The 19,030-nt window shown below is 53.9% G+C and overlaps 1 protein-coding gene across 10 annotated transcripts in view; it reads left to right on the top strand.

Moving 5' to 3' along the window:
• ZMYM4 (zinc finger MYM-type containing 4) overlaps positions 1-19,030 on the top strand; it is a 1,418,124-nt gene that overhangs the window by 1,083,960 nt on the left and 315,134 nt on the right. For all 10 annotated transcript variants that reach the window (XM_085648002.1, XM_085647995.1, XM_085647996.1 and 7 more), the window contains one exon: positions 13-104. In XM_085648002.1, coding sequence (XP_085504128.1) covers positions 13-104 — 92 coding nt within the window. The remainder of the gene's footprint in view (positions 1-12; positions 105-19,030) is intronic.

Here is a 19,030-nt window from a genome sequence, read left to right as displayed (position 1 = left end):
CTTTCATTCCAGAAGCCTATGACCCCCTGAACAGAGGACCTGGCCTTCTCTCTCGGAGAGCCCGGCGGAGGCACCGGGATGGATTTCCACAACCCAAAAGACGGGTGAGTGGGGGAGGCTTTTATGTTTTTTAGGTTTGGCTTAACCACACAGCTGTTGCATTATTCTTTCTGATAGGGACTTCTAACCACAAATTCCTCACCTTTTGAGTATTCTCCAGGCATCCGGCTGGAGCTGTAAACTTTTGAGCAGTACCTATGCGCACCTGTAGGTGGCACCGTGCAGCTCCGCACCGATACTGCTCCAGTCCAGAAATGACGTGCTGGTCCTATGTAGTTACCAATCCCACGTGCTGATGTCTGTTTGTTTCCTTCCGTGCCACTACACGCTGATCTAGAGCTACTGCTCATCTCTTTGAGACCATTTTTCATTCAAAATCAGTGTGTAGGTAAATGGCACATTTCAAAATGACTGGTTTTAATTCTTTAAGCACTATCACAAATGCCTGTGTGCCTGGTTTCGTGCCACGACTCTAATGCCTGCAGTAACTATGTGTCAGTGAACCCAAAGGTCATACAAGACGAAGAGTTCCACAAGGCCAGTCTCTGACTCTTCGGATCCTTACTGTCTTCTTCTGGCATGCTTTTGGGCCATAAAGAGCAGAGAGTCCCTTAGTCTGCGTTTATGCCGGCATATTCACTCTCTGCGCCTGTTTATACCTATGGGCCTCCTCTGTCACCTGTTCCGCCATGCTCCATGCCAATTCCCAGAGCCTCAATGCCAAGTCAGACTCCATCAACGTCGGAGAACGAGGTGCCCATTGTGTTCTCAAACTCAATCCGCACTACCTTGACCGAGTTCGCAGTTTACTTCCATCGAGACACCACCTTCTCACTTGACTTGCCGCCTCGACGAAGAATATATGCGTTGCATTCCTTATTTGTCACAGATTCATACAAAGATTACAATCGGAGTGAATAAATTGTGCCACCATAATACAAAGAGAATTAGAATGATTGGCTTCAAGTAGCCAGTGGCCTTGATACTTTCTTTGAGTCGGGACTGTTATCACCCTTGGGGCCTGTCACTGAGGAAAGCACTTCCTATGCCATGGTCATGTGTAGGGCAGCTCAAGTTCTTGTCCACAAGCTCCCCACCTCAGAGGTCAAAAACAGTGTTCTAACACAAGTTTTTGAGTCGGGGCAAACATCTTCCAAGTCCCTGTTGCCCTTCAATGAGGCACTTGCAATACAAACCTTGCTCTGAACCCCTCAGCCCCCATTTGATGACACTATCGCCCTGCCACAAGTGACCCTGCATTCTTGTCTCGGCACCCCTCTCCTGAAAGCTTGGTGGTTCAGGCTTCTACAAGTCTGGATAAACTCTAATATCTTTCCGACTCCTCCTAATAGGGAGCACAAACGAATTTAGACCTTTGAGAAGAGAGTATTTTTTTACACCAGCTTTGGCATCAGATTTGCAGTTTCTAGCTGCCTTGGGAGACGCTGTTCCCACACTTTGTGGAATTCTTTGGTTCATGTCCTCCCAGGTGTCCCAGAAATCCCTGACCTCTCCTAACCAGACTCATGCATCACTGTCATGATGCAACCAAGTTCACAATCCGTTGTGGCTTGGACATCACCAATTCTATTTGACAGGCCATTGGCACCAGTTTCGTCATATGCCAGCACGCTTGTCTGTGGTCCACTGGTTTGTCATGTGATGTCCAATTGTTGAAGGCAGGCTCATCCCAGGCAGTTGTTAACCACTTTCAGACTATGGCGAACCTATGGGGTTCAATGTCAGTGTGCCAAAGTCACAATTGACATATCCTCAGATGCTCCCTTTTATCTGACCATTCTGGACACAGTTTGTTTTTTTGCCTTACCCCAGTAATGGAGAGTCTATCGCTTTCAGACTATCATAACGCTCTTTCAGCCTATGTCCTGGGCTTCAGTGAGGCTGACTCTGGAGCTAATGGGACCAATGGCTCATTCATCCTGCTGGCCAAGCTCGCCCGGTGGCATATGTGCGCTCTGCATTGGGATCTTAAGTCTTAGCGGGCCCAACATCAAGGGGAACTCACTGACCACTTCCATATCTTGTAGGAGATCTACAGTAGCAGTTATTGGACCATGTTTGGATCAGTGGCAGACCCCTGTCCCTACCCCACTTAGAGTTGACAGTCGTAATCGATGCATCTCTTTTGGGTTAGGGGGGGTTTAAGGAGGTAGGCTTTTTGTAGATTTAACCCCCACTTTCTGTCCCCATTTCGACTGATAGGTACTGGTGTATTGACTCTGGAATGCCCTGAGTCATGCTAAACAGGACTCGGTGCATATGCTCTGACCCTTAAAATGGTGCACGTTTAATTGGCTCATCTGATAGACTTCTAGCTGCATATTCCTTACCTTTGAATTTCCCAAGCGTCAGGCTGGATCCGGAAACTTTTTCTGAGCAATACCCCTTACGCGTGCCGTCGGGTGACTCCATTCGGCTCCGCATGACATCAGCAGCGTCTGCTATGATGTTGCAGTGCCTATATAGGCGCCACGCAGGCGTGCGGACATCAGTTCTTTTCTTTCCGCACCAGTTAAGCGCCGATCCGGAAAGAGCTACCCCTCTTTCGCTTTTTGACAGGTTTTTTTCTCGACTTTTGTTGAATTTTGAAATCATTTCCTCCTCATGTGCGAGGTGTGTCTTCAAGGAAGACCGGTTTCAAGCCGTACGGTGCCCGCCTCGTTTGCGTTTGGTGTCTCGAGCGCAACCACGACTCAGTCGTACTTGGACTGCCAGGCCATGGCTCTGAAGGCCATGAGGGAGTGGGCGATGAAGCTCCTCGTGGCTCAGCAGTCGACACAGTCGAGTGAGAATCCGGTCCAGATCGAAGAAGAGGAGGTTACAGAACCACTCCCGGAGCCATGAGTCCTCTTCCTCCCACTCAAGGTCTTCGGGACACTTGCGGAAGAGGCATAAGAAGTAGTCCAAGAGGACTTAATTTTCACCTCGGCTGTCATCTGACGAGAGAGGTAAGGAGCACCGACTCCCTAGGCACGGTTCCGCGGAGCATGGCTCGACTTAACGCCTCCTTTCCTTTCTGGAAGCCGGAACACCCCTGGTGAAAATAAAATCATTTTACAAGATCATGCGCCGTGTATTTGAGCGGACTGACCCCAGTGGTGAGCCCATGGGCCCCACAGAGTCGGAATGGACCCCATCGGGTTCCACGCAGTTGGCTCCGCCCACGACGCCGGTGGAGCCTCATGGATCAGATCTGGGTTGACATTGGTCGTGCCAACGTGACCTCCTCTGGCATCGTACCCGAAGTCGGTGCCTGCGGTGCCACTGGTGCCCACCGGCAGCGCCAGCCCCATCCCCATCCCCGACAAGGAGCCAGAACGATGTCGCTCGGCGCAGATTGAACCCAGGGGTTCTCTGTGTTGTCACCTGAGCACTATCGAGATGTGCTAGGCTCAGGAGAGGAATGGGAGGGGTCTATGGACCCTCTGGAACACCATGATGACTCTGCGGAGCCTTTGGACTGGTATGGGGAACTTGTGGAAGTCAGTGAACTGGACACTTTTTACAGATCATTCCTCCCATTCCGACGACGGGGAATGATACAAGCATGGGAATCTATGAAAATTTCCAATACTGGAGATCCAAAGTTACAGGTAAATAACTTGTTTTCATTCAGTCCTGGTCAGGTTCAAAGACTCTCGAGCTACGGCCAGATCCATGGACCTCTCCTCTACACCTCGTGGGCAGTCTTCCTTTCGTGACAATGGAGGAGGTTTCCAGCTGCGTCAGTCCTATCCCAGCCACCGTCCTGCACAGATTGCCCAAGCCGTGCAAGGACATAGATGCAGTGCATTCCGATCCAGGAATGAAGGCCAAAAGTCGTCGGCCACACTCCCCCCAGCAACCGCAGCCTCCAAGCACTCCTAGGCTGACTCTGTAGGACTACACTACTCCAGTTGGTGGGAGAATTTGTCATCTCCCCCACCGAATAACCATAACATTGGACAAGTGGGTCTTGAAGATCGTCCAGGAGGGCTATTCTCTTCTCTTCCTTTCCTTTCCTTTCTTTTCCACCTCCCATTCTGCCAAATCTGGAACGGCTGACGGTGGATCATCTGAAATAGCGTCAAGAGGAAGTTACAGCTCTCTTGGCCAAAGGTGCTATAGAAAGAGTCCCTGTTTCAGATGTAGACAGCGGTTGTTATTCCCGCTAATTACTGATTTCAACAAAGGGTTGCAGCCCATTTTAGATCTTCAGACCGTCAATCTTTTCCTAAAAAATTAGACGTTCAAGATGCTCACTCTAGCTCAGGTCTTGTCTGCGCTAGACCAGGAAGACTGGATGGTAGTGTTAGACCTGCAGGATGCGTATTTTCATATTCCCATCCTGCCGTGCCACAGGCTTTACTTGCAGTTGAAGGTAGTGTGAGAAGTTGGCCTGATATATGATGTCACTAATTCTAGTGCACCTTGTATCAGTTCAAACAACCCTTATGGTGATTGGTTGTAAAGTCAACCTTATAGACCAGCTATCCTAGTGGTAGCATGGACAAGAGCAGTCTTAGGCTAAACTCTGAATGGCATGTGAAGCCAGCTGTTATACCATATGTAACCCCTTAAATACCAAATGAAAGGACACCACAACAGATATATATAAAAATAGAATGCATTTATTCTAGTCAAACCCTCAGCACTCTTTATGAGATTCGAGGTAAGTACAACACAGTCTTATTTAAGCATATATTTAGTCACACATGTAAGTAATACAGTTAGGCCCTAGGGGCCACGCAAACCATATACTAAGTAAGTGGTATAAAAACCACTGTCACGAACACAGGATAGGCCTAGGGAATCACTGGGGCTACACTATACTACCAAAGGTTAGGAAGTGGGAGGCCCACGGGATTCAGGTGCAGAGTGGAAACACTCACGCGTAATGCGTAAAAGTCGATAGAAATAGTAAGTATTAGAATTTAACAGTTTTAGGACACTTCTGGAATAGCTAGAAAGTCGAGACTCGGAACCTAGACCCTGGGATAGTCAATACCCTTGTGAGCACCGGAGTACTCAAGTTACCTAGCCCACGGGCTGCGGGTGCATAGGTGTGAACTTGCGTCGGGTTTCGTCGTTGACTTCTATGGATGCCTGAAGGAATGTTGCTGACAGGCAGTCAGTGAAGAGTGTCCGGTGGATCCCAAGGATGGGATCAAGAAGGAAGGATACCTGCAAGCAGAAGGGACAGAGTCTAGGTCACCAGCCAGGAGCCGGGAAGGAACCAGGAAGGAACCAGGCGATGTCGTGCAGGCGATGTCGTGCAGGTGAAGAGGTGAAGCTTGTCGCAGCAGCCACGGGTACCAGGAGGCGTCGAGGACGACCAGGACCAGGAGATGAGTTGTCCCACGAAGGCTCTTGCTGTCGGCGGCGTCTATGTCGAGTCAGGACCCAACAAGCCTTGGCAAGCGGAACCCACGCCGAATGGAGGACTTGCTTCTGGTGAAGACCAGGAAGGTCTGGGGTGCTTCTCTTTCACAGAGGAGCGGGTGCCAGTCTGGAGGAGCCGGACCAGCAAGATGAAACAAAAGGTTCGTCGTCGCAGAGGCTACTAGCCAACGGGCCAGCAACCGGACAACACGTCTATCAACTCGGGTGCAGAAGGGCCCCACGCAGAACACGTGAAGTGTGTGGAGCTGATCTTCTTTGCAGATGGTGCTTGGGATTGGGGCTTCTCAATTCCCCAAGCACAGTCTCGAGGAAGCCTCAGAAGTCGCGCTAGTCAGTTACTAGCCACTTTTCCCAAGTCGCCGGTCCCTCGTTGCCTCCACGGGTCTCAGCTTTGCTGTAGATGTGGATCTGAGTCAGAGGTGTCTGGAAGTCTCGGCGCTGGTCAGTCTCTGCAGTCGTCACTCGTAGGATCAGTTGCAAAGCAAGCAGCGGTCGCTGGATGGTGCTTGGTTGCCCAGGGTGGTCACTCCTTGGCCACAAGGGAGATTTCTTCAGTCTTCTTCCTGAGGTCGAATGTCGATGGTCCAGAGTTTCTGTTCAAGTTGCAGATTCAGGTTAATCTAATTTAGCAGGGCTCAGCTACCTACTGATATACTAGGCTAGTGGGCTGGGCTACCTGCAAGGTCCCTCCTATGGGTGGGACCAGGAAGGGGGGTGGCTACACCCCCTTTCCTTTGTCCAGTTTCGCGCTGGGGCTGGAGTGCCCCAGCACCGGTTTGAACTGGACTATGCATGGAGCACCTTGTGTGCCCCAGGCATGTCTCATTCCTTTTAGCCCTCCCTGCCCCAATACACTAAAGTCTGTCTGGGGAGGTGCTAGCACCTCCCCAAGCAGGAAACCTATTGTCCAGGCCTCCCTGGCTGGGAGGGCTCCCAGCTGCAGGAGGTCAGACTCGTGTCTGTGGCAGCAGCATCCATTTTGTGATGCTGATGCTTTGGTGAGAGTTAAACAGCAAAGTAGGATTTTCACATGTCTCTCCCTCTAGAAGGGAGGAATAATATCCTCATCACCAGAAATGGTATGGGGGTATTATTCCAAAGTGTCAGACACCTTATACGACATGTTTTGATAAAGCCAAACCATAGTTACCATAACCGTTTAAAATTATAAGGCACTTTAAGAGTATATGGTAGGCTATATCATAGAACAGCTATAAGGACATGGTTCCGAAAGCTGCAGACAGGCTCAGCTTATGCTAGAGCACCATCTCACATGTTACCAAGCACTCTGCCTCCAGGATTATTAAGGCCTGCCATAGGAGTGATTCACAGGTACACATGTGTCTATTTTAAGGGTAGATATAGGTATACTATATCTAAGCAAGGGGTGATTACACGACCTTGCCCCAGCTGAGTGATCAGCCAGTTGTGTCTGATTGGAAGGCCAGACCAGGGGTGGCATAATACATGCTGCAGCCCCTGGGAGGCCTAGGGTACACCTATGCCCTGGGTACCTAGGGTACACTGTACAGGGTCCAATAAGGTGATCCTTACCAATTGGGTATGTACCTAGGGTACATGGAGTCCATTTTAAAGAGAGAGCAGACAGCCTGAGACCTGAATGGCAGGATCTCAGGCCAACTAAGTCGAAAAACCAGCTAGACACTAGGCAAAAAGTTGGGGGTAACCATAGTCAGATATCCACCTTCCTACAGACCGCATTCGCTGGGATTCTCTATAAACGCGCTGAAGTCACACCTTACTCCTTCTCAGATGCGCCCTCTCATCGGAGCAGTTTTGGACACAGTGCAGTTTCTGGCCTATCCTCCTGAGTAGCGAGTCCAGGATATTCAGGTTATGATTCTGATGTTTCCGCCTCTATCCTGGATTTCGGTGAGACTGACTCTGCGGCTGTTGAGCCTCATGCCCTCCTGCATCCTTTTGGTAAAACATGACAGGTGGCGTATGCAGGCTCTGCAGTGGGACCTGAAGTTTCAGTAGGTACAGCATCAAGGAAATCTCACCGACATGGCCCAGATCTCAGAAGCAACTGTGAGAGATCTGCAGTGGCGATTGGGTCAACTGCAGACCCCTCTCCATTCCCCAACCTGAACACATAGTAGTGACAGATGTGTCCCTTCTGGGTAAAGGTGGAGATCAGGGGACACTACTCTCCAGTGGCGTCGGGCTCCATATAAATTTGTTGGAGCTCTGAGCCATTCCATTGACATTGAAAGCATTTCTTCCCTCTGTCAAGGGGAAGCTGCTGCTCACGGACAACACCACTGCCATGTGGTACTGCAACAAGTGGGGTGGGGTCGTGGATCCTTTGTCGAGAGGACGTGTCTCTTGACATGGCTGGAACAGCAGGGCATAAACCTGATGGTTCAACACCTTGCAGGTTCTCTAAACGCCAGGGCCGACGCACTCAGCCGTCGATGCCTAGTGGATCACATAATGCGCCTACAGTCGGAAGTGGCGCAAGGTCTTTTTCAGCAATGGGGAGAACGTTGGTTAGATTCTCTGAAGAGAACGCTCCGTGTCAGCACGCTGGAGTTTCTAAGGCGGCTATCGCTCGGCGATGCCTTTCGTCACGAGTGTAGCTCAGGCCTGCTGAACGCCTTTCTGTCCATTCCACTCCTGTTTGTTTTTCTAAAGAAGATCAGGAACATCCGGGCCCAAGTCATTTTTGTGGCTCTGGACTGGGCAAGGAGAGTCGGGTATCCTAGCTTCTGAGAATGAGCATCGATCAGATCAGGCTACCGCTTCAGGAGGCTCTGTCGCAACACCAGGGAAGTGTCCTTCACCCGAACCTGTCAACTCCGCGCCTCCATGCGTGGAGATTGAGTGGTGGCAGTTGATAGCTTTTGACCTTCCTCACGAAGTCTGTAACGTTGTATCTGAAAGAAACACGTTAGTTAGATTCCTCACCTTAGAATATCCCCAGGCGTCAGGCTGGATCCGGAAAGATTTTTGTAGCAATACCCCTTGCGCGTCGGTAGGCGTCGTCTGCGGCTCCGCATCCGTCGTCGGCGTCGTGCGCCGGAATGACGTCGTCGGAGTACTTAGACGCCGCCCTCGCGCGCTGACGTCAGTTCTTCTTTTATCAGCGCCAGTAAGCGCCGATCCGGGAAGAGCTTACCCCTAGTCAATTTTTGACTAACTTTTTTGACTTCTTTTGGTCTATCGACTCGACTCTGGTGCCGGTAGGATGCCTGGTTTCAAAGCCTGTGACGCCTGTCTTCAAATCCTGTGACGCCTGTCATCGCCTGATGTCGGTGACGGATCACCATCGCCGGTGCCTTTATTGCCTGGGGGCAGACCATGAGGCGGAGTCGTGCCTCGATTGCCAGGCCTTGACGTCGAAAGCTAGGCGGGAGCGGTCCCGTAAGCTTCTCGAGCTTCGGCACTCGGCTCCGCGCCGCTCTCGGTCCCGGTCCAGGAGGATGTCCAAGGACCGATCGCGGAGCCACAGCCATCGTCATCGCTCGTCGGGGTCTTCGGGTAAGTTGAAGCACTCCAAGAAGTCCAAGAGACGATACCGCTCTTCGGACTCCCCTCGCCTGTCGCACGACTCGGATGAGGGTCAGGGTGGTCCCACCCCCGCGGCTCCGTCGGAGCCGCAGGAGCCGCGTCCGTCCCCATACCCGCTGGTCCCTGGGACTGACGCGACTCCGGCGGAGGTCAGTGCCTTCCTCTCGGCCATGAGGGGCCTGGCTCCGCCGTCGATGCCTGTAGGCGCACCTTCTTGCCCCGCAGGTTCGACTGGGTGACCTCGCGTGCCGGTGGCTCTGGCGCCGTCGACGGCTCCGGCCCCGATGCCGCAGGTACCCGAGGGATCCAGGCCTGGATCTCAGTCGGCGCCGGTCGACCTCACGACGCCTCCTCTGCCGACACCGGTTCCACCCCCGACGCCGTCCCCGGACGACGTCGTTCCCCCAGTTTAGCCCCGGTCCGGGTGCGGCGCCGCTACCGGCGCCGATTGGTGAACGCTTCATCTACTGCCCGACTCCGATCATTCCTCCTGTGTATCGGGAATCGGATGACGAGGGCGACTGGGAGGGGTCTGAAGACCCTATGGCCGCTCAGGCCCAACTTTCTCAGGACTGGGCAGAGGAATTGGGGGATGCCAGCGGTCTGGATACCTCCCCGGACGCTTGTTTCATCTCTCCTCCGACTGTGGCCTCGGAGGTGGGTGCAGCCTTTTCAGTGGTGCTGCGCAAGGCGGCCGAAGCCCTAGGGCGGGATTTGCCTGCTGTGGCCGTGAGGACTAACGTCCTCACAGAGGTCCTTCAACCGACAGCAAGCTCCACTGAGCCTCTGCTGCAGTTTAATGAGGCCCTCATTGACGTTCTGCAGGGCACTTGTTCCAAGCCCTCCACAGTCCCTCCTGTGGACCGGAACGTTGCCCGGCGCCACCGCCCTGCTCCGGGCGACCCCAGTTTCCTCTCCCAACACCCCACCCCCGAGAGTCTGGTTATCCAGGCCTCAACCTCCCAATCCTCCTTCCCGTCCGCTCCTCCGGATCGGGAATCCAAGAGGTTGGAACAGTTTGGCAAGAAACTGTTCTCATCCCTGAGTTTGGGGCTGCGGTCTTTAAATACCGCTTGACTTTTAGACCGTTATTCCCACTCTCTGTGGGATACGGTGGAGGACGTGCTGCCCTTGTGCCCGGTGGAGGCCCGGACACGACTCACTCAAGCACTTGCTGACGGTCGAGATGCAGCACGGCACGCCATACGGTGTGGACTTGACACCACGGACTCGCTGGGTCGGGCGATTTCCACAACGGTGGCGCTTTGGCGTCACACCTAGCTGAGGTCCACGTCATTTTCGGGGGATGTCCAGAGTTCCCTCATGGACATGCCCTTTGATGGCACTCGCCTTTTGGTGAGAATGCGGACAGTGCGCTGGCTCGGTTCAAGGACTCCCGGGCCACGGCCAAGTCCTTGGGTCTTTAAGCCCCGCGGCCGCAAACTTCCGCCTTTCGTCCCTTTCGTGGCCAAGGAAGGGGCGCCTCCTCACGTCCGCCCAGCCACCGGCCGCAGAACCAACCTTCACGCGGTCGCAGACGTGGATTCCGCTGAGGCGGTACTGGAGGTCAACGTGCCGGTCAGCCCACATCCACCCCGGCAGCATCCGCCTCAAAGCCCTCCTAGTCCGAGCTTTCAGGCCCATTCAATGCCAGTGGGCGGCAGTTCGCCATCACCTGCTCCACTGGCGCTCCATCACGTCGGACAGGTGGGTGGTGCAAATCGTCCGAAGGGGCTACTCCCTCCCCTTCGAGACGACTCGTCCAGCCATGCCACCGCTGAACCACCGTATGTCGGGGGATCATTTGCATCTTCTACGAGAGGAAGTTTCGGCCCTCTTGGCCAAAGAGGCCGTCGAGCGCGTTCCTGGTCCAGAAGTAGGTCGTGGTTGTTATTCCCACGACTTTCTGGTTCCCAAGAAGGGCAAAGGGGGCCTACGCCCGATCTTGGACCTCAGGAGCGTGAACTCCTTCCTCCGGAAGGACCGGTTCAAGACGCTCACTTTAGCTCAGGTTCTGGCTGCCCTAGACCCTGGAGACTGGATGGTAGCGTTGAACTTGCAGGACGCTTATTTCCACATCCCCGTCCTGCCGGCCCACCGGCGTTACCTGCGGTTCGCGGTGGGTCAGGAGCACTTTCAGTTCACCGTGCTCCCCTTCGGCCTCACCAGTGCCCCTCGGGTGTTCACGAAAGTGATGGCGGTGGTCGCATCTCATCTGCGCAGATCAGGGGTTCCAGTCTTCCCCTATCTCGACGACTGGCTGTTGAAGGCGGGCTCGCCCCAGCAAGTTGTCTCCCACCTCCAGACTACGGCCGACCTCCTGCACTCGCTGGGGTTCTCCATCAATGTGCCGAAGTCGCACCTGAGTCCCTCCCAGAAGCTCCTTTTCATTGGGGCAGTTCTCGATTCGGCGCAGTGCCGGGTCTATCCGCCGGAACAGCGGGTCCAAGACATTCAGGCTCTGATTTCCATCTTTCGGCCTCTGCCCTGGGTTTCGGTCAGGTTGGTGCTGCGGCTTCTGGGGCTGATGGCCTCCTGCATCCTGTTGGTACCTCACGCCAGGTGGCGGATGCGGGCTCTGCAGTGGGACCTGAAGTTTCAGTGGGCCCAGCATTGAGGCAACCTGTCCGACCATGTCTTGATCTCGGAGGGCACTGCGAACCAGCTGCAGTGGTGGCTCACGAATCGCGATTGGGTCAGCGGCAGATACCTCTCCCTACCCCAACCGGAGCATGTCGTAGTGACGGATGCGTCCCTCCTGGGATGGGGGGGCAATAGGTGAGAGGCGGAGATCAGAGGACTCTGGTCTCCGGCGGAGACTTGGCTCCATATCAACTTATTGGAGCTGAGGGCGATCCGACTTGCACTGAAAGCCTTCCTTCCCTCTGTCCGGGATAATGTCGTGCAGGTGTTCACGGACAACACCACCGCCATGTGGTATTGCAACAAACAGGGCGGGGTGGGGTTGTGGACCCTTTGTCAGGAGGCTCTGCGCCTCTGGACATGGCTGGAACATCAGGGCATCATCTTGGTGGTTCAACATCTGGCGGGCTCTCTGAACGCCAGAGAAGACGAACTCAGCCGCCGGTGCATGATGGATCACGAATGGCGTCTGAACTCTCTTTCTGCAGTGGGGAGAGCCTTGGTTAGATGTATTCACCACCGAAGAGAACGCGCAATGTCAGCAGTTCTGCGCGTTGGAATTTCCAAGGCGGCACTCGCTTGGAGACGCTTTTCGTCGTAAGTGGAGTTGCGGTCTGTTGTACGCCTTTCCGCCTATACCACTTCTGCCCAGAGTGCTGAAGAAGATCAGGCGCGACCGGGCCCAAGTCATCTTGGTGGCTCCGGGTTGAGCACGAAGGTACTGGTATCCCGAGCTACTCAGTATGTCCATCGATCCCCCGATACAACTGCCTCTTCAGGAGGACCTTCTGTCGCAGCAGCAGGGGACGGTCCTCCACCCGAACCTGTCCAGCCTCCACCTCCATGCGTGGAGATTGAGAGGCGACAGTTGATGCCATTTGACTTGCCTCCTGAAGTCTGTGATGTAATTCTGGCAGCCAGGCGTCCCTCCACAAAGACGGTATACGCCTGCCGGTGGAACAAATTTGTGGCATGGTGCACAGCAAAGGCTGTGGATCCCCTTTCTGCCCCTCTTTCTGAGGTTCTCCTCTTTCTTCTTTCTTTAGCCCAGCAGGGCTCTGCTCTGGGCACCTTGAAGGGTTATCTTGCTGCAATCTCTGCTTTCTTAACGCTTCCTGATCAGCCTTCTCTTTTCAAGTCCCGCGTTGTTTCACGTTTTCTCAAGGGCATTACTCATATGTTCCCTCCTGTTCCATTCGTAATGCCTCAGTGGGACTTAAACCTTGTTCTCACTTTTCTGATGTGCGCTCCCTTTGAGCCCCTTCACAACTGTCCCATTCGTCTACTGACTCTGAAAACTGCCTTCCTGGTGGCTATCACCTCCGCTAGGCGGGTGAGTGAGCTCCAGGCTCTGTCAGCTAAGCCTCCCTTCATTTCGGTTCATCCGGATAAGGTTGTCCTCCGGACACGTCCTTCTTTTCTTCCTAAAGTCGTGACTCCCGTTCACATCGGGCAATCTGTCACGCTGCCCACCTTCTTTCCGCCTCCGCATCCTTCAAAAGATGAAGAGAGGCTCCACCGTCTGGACCCAAAACGTGCGCTGTCCTTTTATTTGGACCGCACAAAACAGTTCCGGGTGGACGACCAACTTTTTGTTGGATATGTAGGTGCTAAGAAGGGTAAAGCTCTGCACAAACGGACCATCTCGCGATGGGTTGTGTTGTGTATTAAACTCTGCTATTCCTTGGCGAAAAAGGTCCCTCCTGTTGGGCTGAGAGCCCATTCCACCCGGGCCACAGCGGCGACAACTGCCCTGGGACGGGGAGTCCCCTTGCAGGACATCTGTCAGGCGGCGACGTGGGCTTCACTGCACACGTTCGCCAAGCACTAGTGCCTGGGCAGCCAAGTCCGGAGAGATGGCCGTTCTGTTCTCCTGGACTTTCTGGTGTGGTCTTGGTTCGCAGACCCACCTCCGGGGTTGGTATTGCTGGGGTATCTATTCTAAGGTGAGGAATCTAACTAACCTGTTTCTTTCAGATGAACAAGTTACTTACCTTCGGTAACGATGTATCTGTAAGAAACATTAGTTAGATTCCTCACCGACTGTGATTAGTTGGCCTGGTATATGATGTTCACTAATTAAAGTGACCACCTTGTACCATGCCAAGCAACCCTTATGGTGTGGTTGTAAGTCAACCTTTTCGGACCAGCTGCCCTAGTGGTAGCGTAGGCTAAGCAGTCTTTCAGGCTAAACTCGTTTAGGCATGTAAAGCAAGCTGTTTTACCATATGTAACCCCCTCTTATACCAATGAAAGGACACCACACAGATATATATTCAAAATATATATGTATGTTCGAGGCATGTGGGCTGCTGAATTCATATCTGTGCATAGATCGCCGCCTAGTGTTGGGTCCGGATGTTTGCACGTTGTTGTCCTGGAAGAGTCTTCGAAGTATCCTTGGATAGGTGACTCCTCCCCTGGACTACAGTGCGCATGGGCATCCTCTCCATCCTCGGATTGTTTTTTTCCGCCATTGGGTTCGAATGTGCTATCTTAGCTCAAGTTAGGAAAATATTTTGTCGAGGCCAAAAGGCCTTTAGTTCGCGTCGGTACTGTTTATCGATCGGTTTTCAATACAACCTTGTTAGTTTACTAACTTTCAGCACTGACTTTTTCGCATTTACCTGTTCATCGACTACTTCGACGATGGAATCGAGGACGCCATTCAAGAGGTGTCCGGTATGCAATGCGAAGTACCCACACATCGACGTCCATCCGGTGTGCAACAAATGCCTTTCGCCGGACCACGACGAATCGACATGCATGGCCTGTGCCCGGTTCCGTTCAAAAAAGACTCTACGGAATCGACGAGCGGCGAGACTCGAAGCGCAGCACGCGGCACCGGCCCCAGCAGACATCTTCAACGAGGCCGAAGACGTCGAAGAATTGGAAATCTTACCCTCCAGTCCCGTTTCCGAACACGGATCCGGATCGGACGAAGTCGACGAATCACTCTTCCACAGAGGTGAAGACGACACCGAGGTAGGAGACGACGAGGAGGCCTTAGGGGCCGAAGAGAGTAGCTCCAATGATGAACATGGCCTACCTGTTCACACCGAAGAGGGCCCAGTTCCACGGCCTATGGCTCCGGTCGAGGGATCGCCTTCGGGCCTTACCCGAGACCCATCCCGCAGTTCTTCGGCCCCGCCCTCGGGCCCGGCCTCGGACACCCAGCGGCAGCCATTACCGCTTAAACCAGCTGGTTTCCCTTCCATAAAACCGAAACCGAAAGCTGCTCCGGTTCCAACGAAACCGAAACCGAAAGTGGCGCTGGTCGGATCGAGGCCTTCGACGCCAGCGCGACGCGTCGACACCGACCGCACCAAGAGAGACTTCGGTGCCGAACTTGAAGCGGGCGACGTCGGAGTCGATAAACGGAAAAAGGCCTTCGGCGCCGACAAACCTACTCGGCTCCCGGCACCAACGCCACTGACACCGAGGGCTGCGCCGCCTGCTGCGCCTCGCATCGCTCCCTCGACGACACCAAAGCCTCACGCATCGAAGACGTCGACGGTCATCTCCGCACCTCGACTCGATGAAACACCGGCGCCGAAAAAGTCCACGGCCGCCTCTACGAACCTGGTTGGTGCCAAAGCCTCAAAGGCGCCCCAAGGACGACCTGGTGCGACACAAAGCAGCAAAACCAAGGCTGCCCTCCAGGACCCGTCGGGTTCCGGTCCCATCGAAGCTCCGGCAGCCTCTTCGGTGCCAGCCAACATTACCTTTGGCTTGCCTCCGTCAACAATCCCGAAAATGTTCCAACTCAGGACACGGGTCACCCAGACTACGATTACACCTGCTGAGACGTCTCCGTCACGTGTCATCGACGCCACCACTGGCAGGATGATTCTCCACGAGCGAAGGATAACTTCGGAGCCACCGTTGGACCCTTTCAGGATCCCACTAAAAAGGAAGCTGCCTGTAGAATCAGAACCTCTCCTTTATGAACCTTTCCACTCCTCCTACCAGGATCCACAACTATTCTCCCCCACACGTTCCGACACGGATGCGTTGGAGGACTACATGGATGACCAAGTCCCCTACCATGGAGAGACAGACCCTGATGACCAGCAGGACCCTGATCACACTTGGGGCGACCCGGTGGATCCAGGTGCACCTCTCGATACATAGGACCCACAACTCTATGGGGCAAAAACATCCCCCACAGAGGATACTGCAGCCTTCAACGCTCTTATTGAACGTGCTGCCAATAACCATGGGGTGCAGCTTCACTCTGACACCGTCGAAGATGACTTTCGTTCGAGGCATGTGGGCTGCTGAATTCATATCTGTGCATAGATCGCCGCCTAGTGTTGGGTCCGGATGTTTGCACGTTGTTGTCCTGGAAGAGTCTTCGAAGTATCCTTGGATAGGTGACTCCTCCCCTGGACTACAGTGCGCATGGGCATCCTCTCCATCCTCAGATTGTTTTTTTCCGCCATTGGGTTCGGATGTGCTATCTTAGCTCAAGTTAGGAAAATATTTTTTCGAGGCCAAAAGGCCTTTAGTTTGCGTCGGTACTGTTTATCGATCGGGTTTCGATACAATCCTGTTCGTTTACTAACTTTCAGCACCGACTTTTTTCGCATTTACCTGTCCATCGACTACTTCGACGATGGAATCGAGGATGCCATTCAAAAGGTGTCCGGTATGCAATGCGAAGTACCCACACATCGACGTCCATCCGGTGTGCAACAAATGCCTTTCGCCGGACCACGACGAATCGACATGCATGGCCTGTGCCCGGTTCCGTTCCAAGAAGACTCTGCGGAATCGACGAGCGGCGAGACTTGAGGCGCAGCACGCGGCACCGGCCCCAACAGACATCTTCGACGAGGCCGAAGACGTCGAGGAATTGGAAGTCTTGCCCTCCAGTCCCGTTTCCGAACACGAACCCGGATCGGACGAGGTAGACGAGTCACTCTTCCACAGAGGTGAAGACGACACCGAGGTAGGAGACGACGAGGAGGCCTTAGGGGCCGAAGAAAGTAGCTCCAATGATGAACAAGGCCTACCTGTTCAAACCGTTCAAACACCAGTGCCACAGCCTATGGCTCCGGTCGAGGGATCGCCTTCGGGCCTTACCCGAGACCCATCCCGCAGTTCTTCGGCCCCGCCCTCGGGCCCGGCCTCGGACGTTCAGCGGCAGCCATTACTACATAAACAGGCTGGTTTCCCTACCACAAAACCGAAACCGAAAGCTGCTCCGGTTCCACCGAAACTGAAAGTGGCGCTGGTCGGATCGAGGCCTTCGACGCCAGCGCACCGCGTCGGCACCGACCGCACCAAGAGGGACTTCGGTGCCGAACTTGAAGCGGGCGACGTTGGAGTCGACAAACGGAAAAAAGCCATCGGCACCGACAAACCTGCTCGGCTACCGGCACCGACGACACCAAGGGCCGTACCGCCTGCTGTGTCTCGCATCGCTCCCTCGACGACACCTAAGCCTCAGGTATCGAAGACTTCGACGGTGATCTCTGCACCTCGACTCGATGAACCGCCGGCGCCGAAAAAATCTACGGCCGCCTCTACAAGCCTGGCCGGTGCCAAAGCCTCGAAGGCGCCCCAAGTACGACCTGGTGCGACGCAAGGCAGCAAAACCACAACTGTCCTCCAGGACACGTCGGGTTCCGGTTCGATCGGAGCTCCAGCAGCCTCTTCGGTGCCGACCAACATTACCTTCGGCTTGCCTCCGTCGACAATCCCAAAAATGTTCCAACTCAGGACACGGGTCACCCAACCTACGGTCACACCTGCTGAGACGTCTCCGGCACGTATCATCGACGCCGACACTGGCAGGATGATTCTCCACGACCGAAGGATAACTTCGGAGCCGCCATTGGACCCTTTCAGGATCCCACTAAAAAGGAAGTTGCCTGCAGAATCGGAACCTCTCCTTTATGAACCCTTCCATTCATCCTACCAGGATCCACACCGGTTCTCCCCCACACGCTCCGATACAGATGCATTGGAGGACTACATGGATGACCAAGTCCCCTACCATGTAGACACGGACCCTGATGACCAGCAGGACCCTGATCAAACTTGGGGCGACCCTGCAGACCCCAGTGCACCTCTCGATGCACAGGATCAACAACTCTATGGGGCAAAGACATCTCCTACGGAGGATACTGCGGCGTTCAACGCTCTTATCGAACGTGCTGCAAATAACCATGGGGTACAGCTTCACTCTGATACCATCGAAGATGACTTTCTAATGGACACCTTTGCATCCTCAGAAAGACATGTAAAGACTCTGCCAATGTTGAAGGGGGTCCTCAAACCAGCCAAGGACATTTTCAGAGAACCCACCAGGGCACGAGTGATAAACCCCAGGATTGATAAGAAATACAGATCAGCACCTGGGGATCCTACTTACATCAGAGGACAATTACCACTCGACTCCATCGTCGTAGCGAATGCACGCAAGAGGGCACACTCGCAAACAACAGGTGACGCTCCTCCCCGGACAAAGAGTCCAAGGTGTTAGAAACCTCTGGCAAGCGAGTTGCCGCCCAAGCTGCCAACATATGGCACATAGCCAACACTCAAGCGCTCCTTGCTCGCTATGATAGAGCGCACTATGACACACTGGAGCAAATATTCCAACATCTCCCTGACCAGTTCAAGGAAGGCGCAGAAATGCTCATCAGAGAAGGACAGCTACTAACGAACGCTTCCATCAAATGCGCACTAGATGCTGCAGACACGGCTGCCAGAGCCATAAACACAAGCGTCATGTTGCGACGACATGCCTGGCTACGGATCTCAGGATTCAAGCCTGAGGTACAAAACAATATACTGAACCAGCCCGTCAACCCCGACTATTTATTCGGGCCAGAGGTTGACACCACCCTCGAAAAGATAAAAAAGGATACGGACACTGCAAAGTCCATGGGCGCCCTACAAACTCAGTCCTTTCGGAGCGGCTCCTTTCGTCGCCCCGGAAACAAGGGAGCAGGTAGAGGACAGGGGTCACAACAAACATATAACAAAGGCAATACACAGACCACCTATGATAAAAACACCTGAGGTGGATATCGTGGCTCCAGCACAAAGGGCAGAGGACGCGGCTACGGCAACACCAGGTCCTCCCCCAAGAACAAGCAGTGACGCCCTCTCCCTTCCTCCCGACCACATAACACCTGTCGGGGGAAGGCTACAAAGGTTCCTGTCCACGTGGAATTCCATCACCACGGACAGGTGGGTCAAAGATATTGTAAAATACGGTTACTGTCTGGAGTTAACCTCCACTCCACCCACAATACCACCAAGAAGCCGTCCTATGTCCTCAGAGCACTTAACGCTCTAACAGCAAGAAGTGCAAAGTATGCTTCTAAAAGGCGCTATAGAGGTCGTACCCATCCACGAGCAGGGTGCGGGAGTG

The sequence above is a fragment of the Triturus cristatus genome, chromosome 3_2 (assembly GCF_964204655.1).
Source record: "Triturus cristatus chromosome 3_2, aTriCri1.1, whole genome shotgun sequence".
In the NCBI taxonomy this organism is placed as follows: Eukaryota; Metazoa; Chordata; class Amphibia; order Caudata; family Salamandridae; genus Triturus; species Triturus cristatus.
This window is presented reverse-complemented; position numbering and strand designations above follow the sequence as displayed.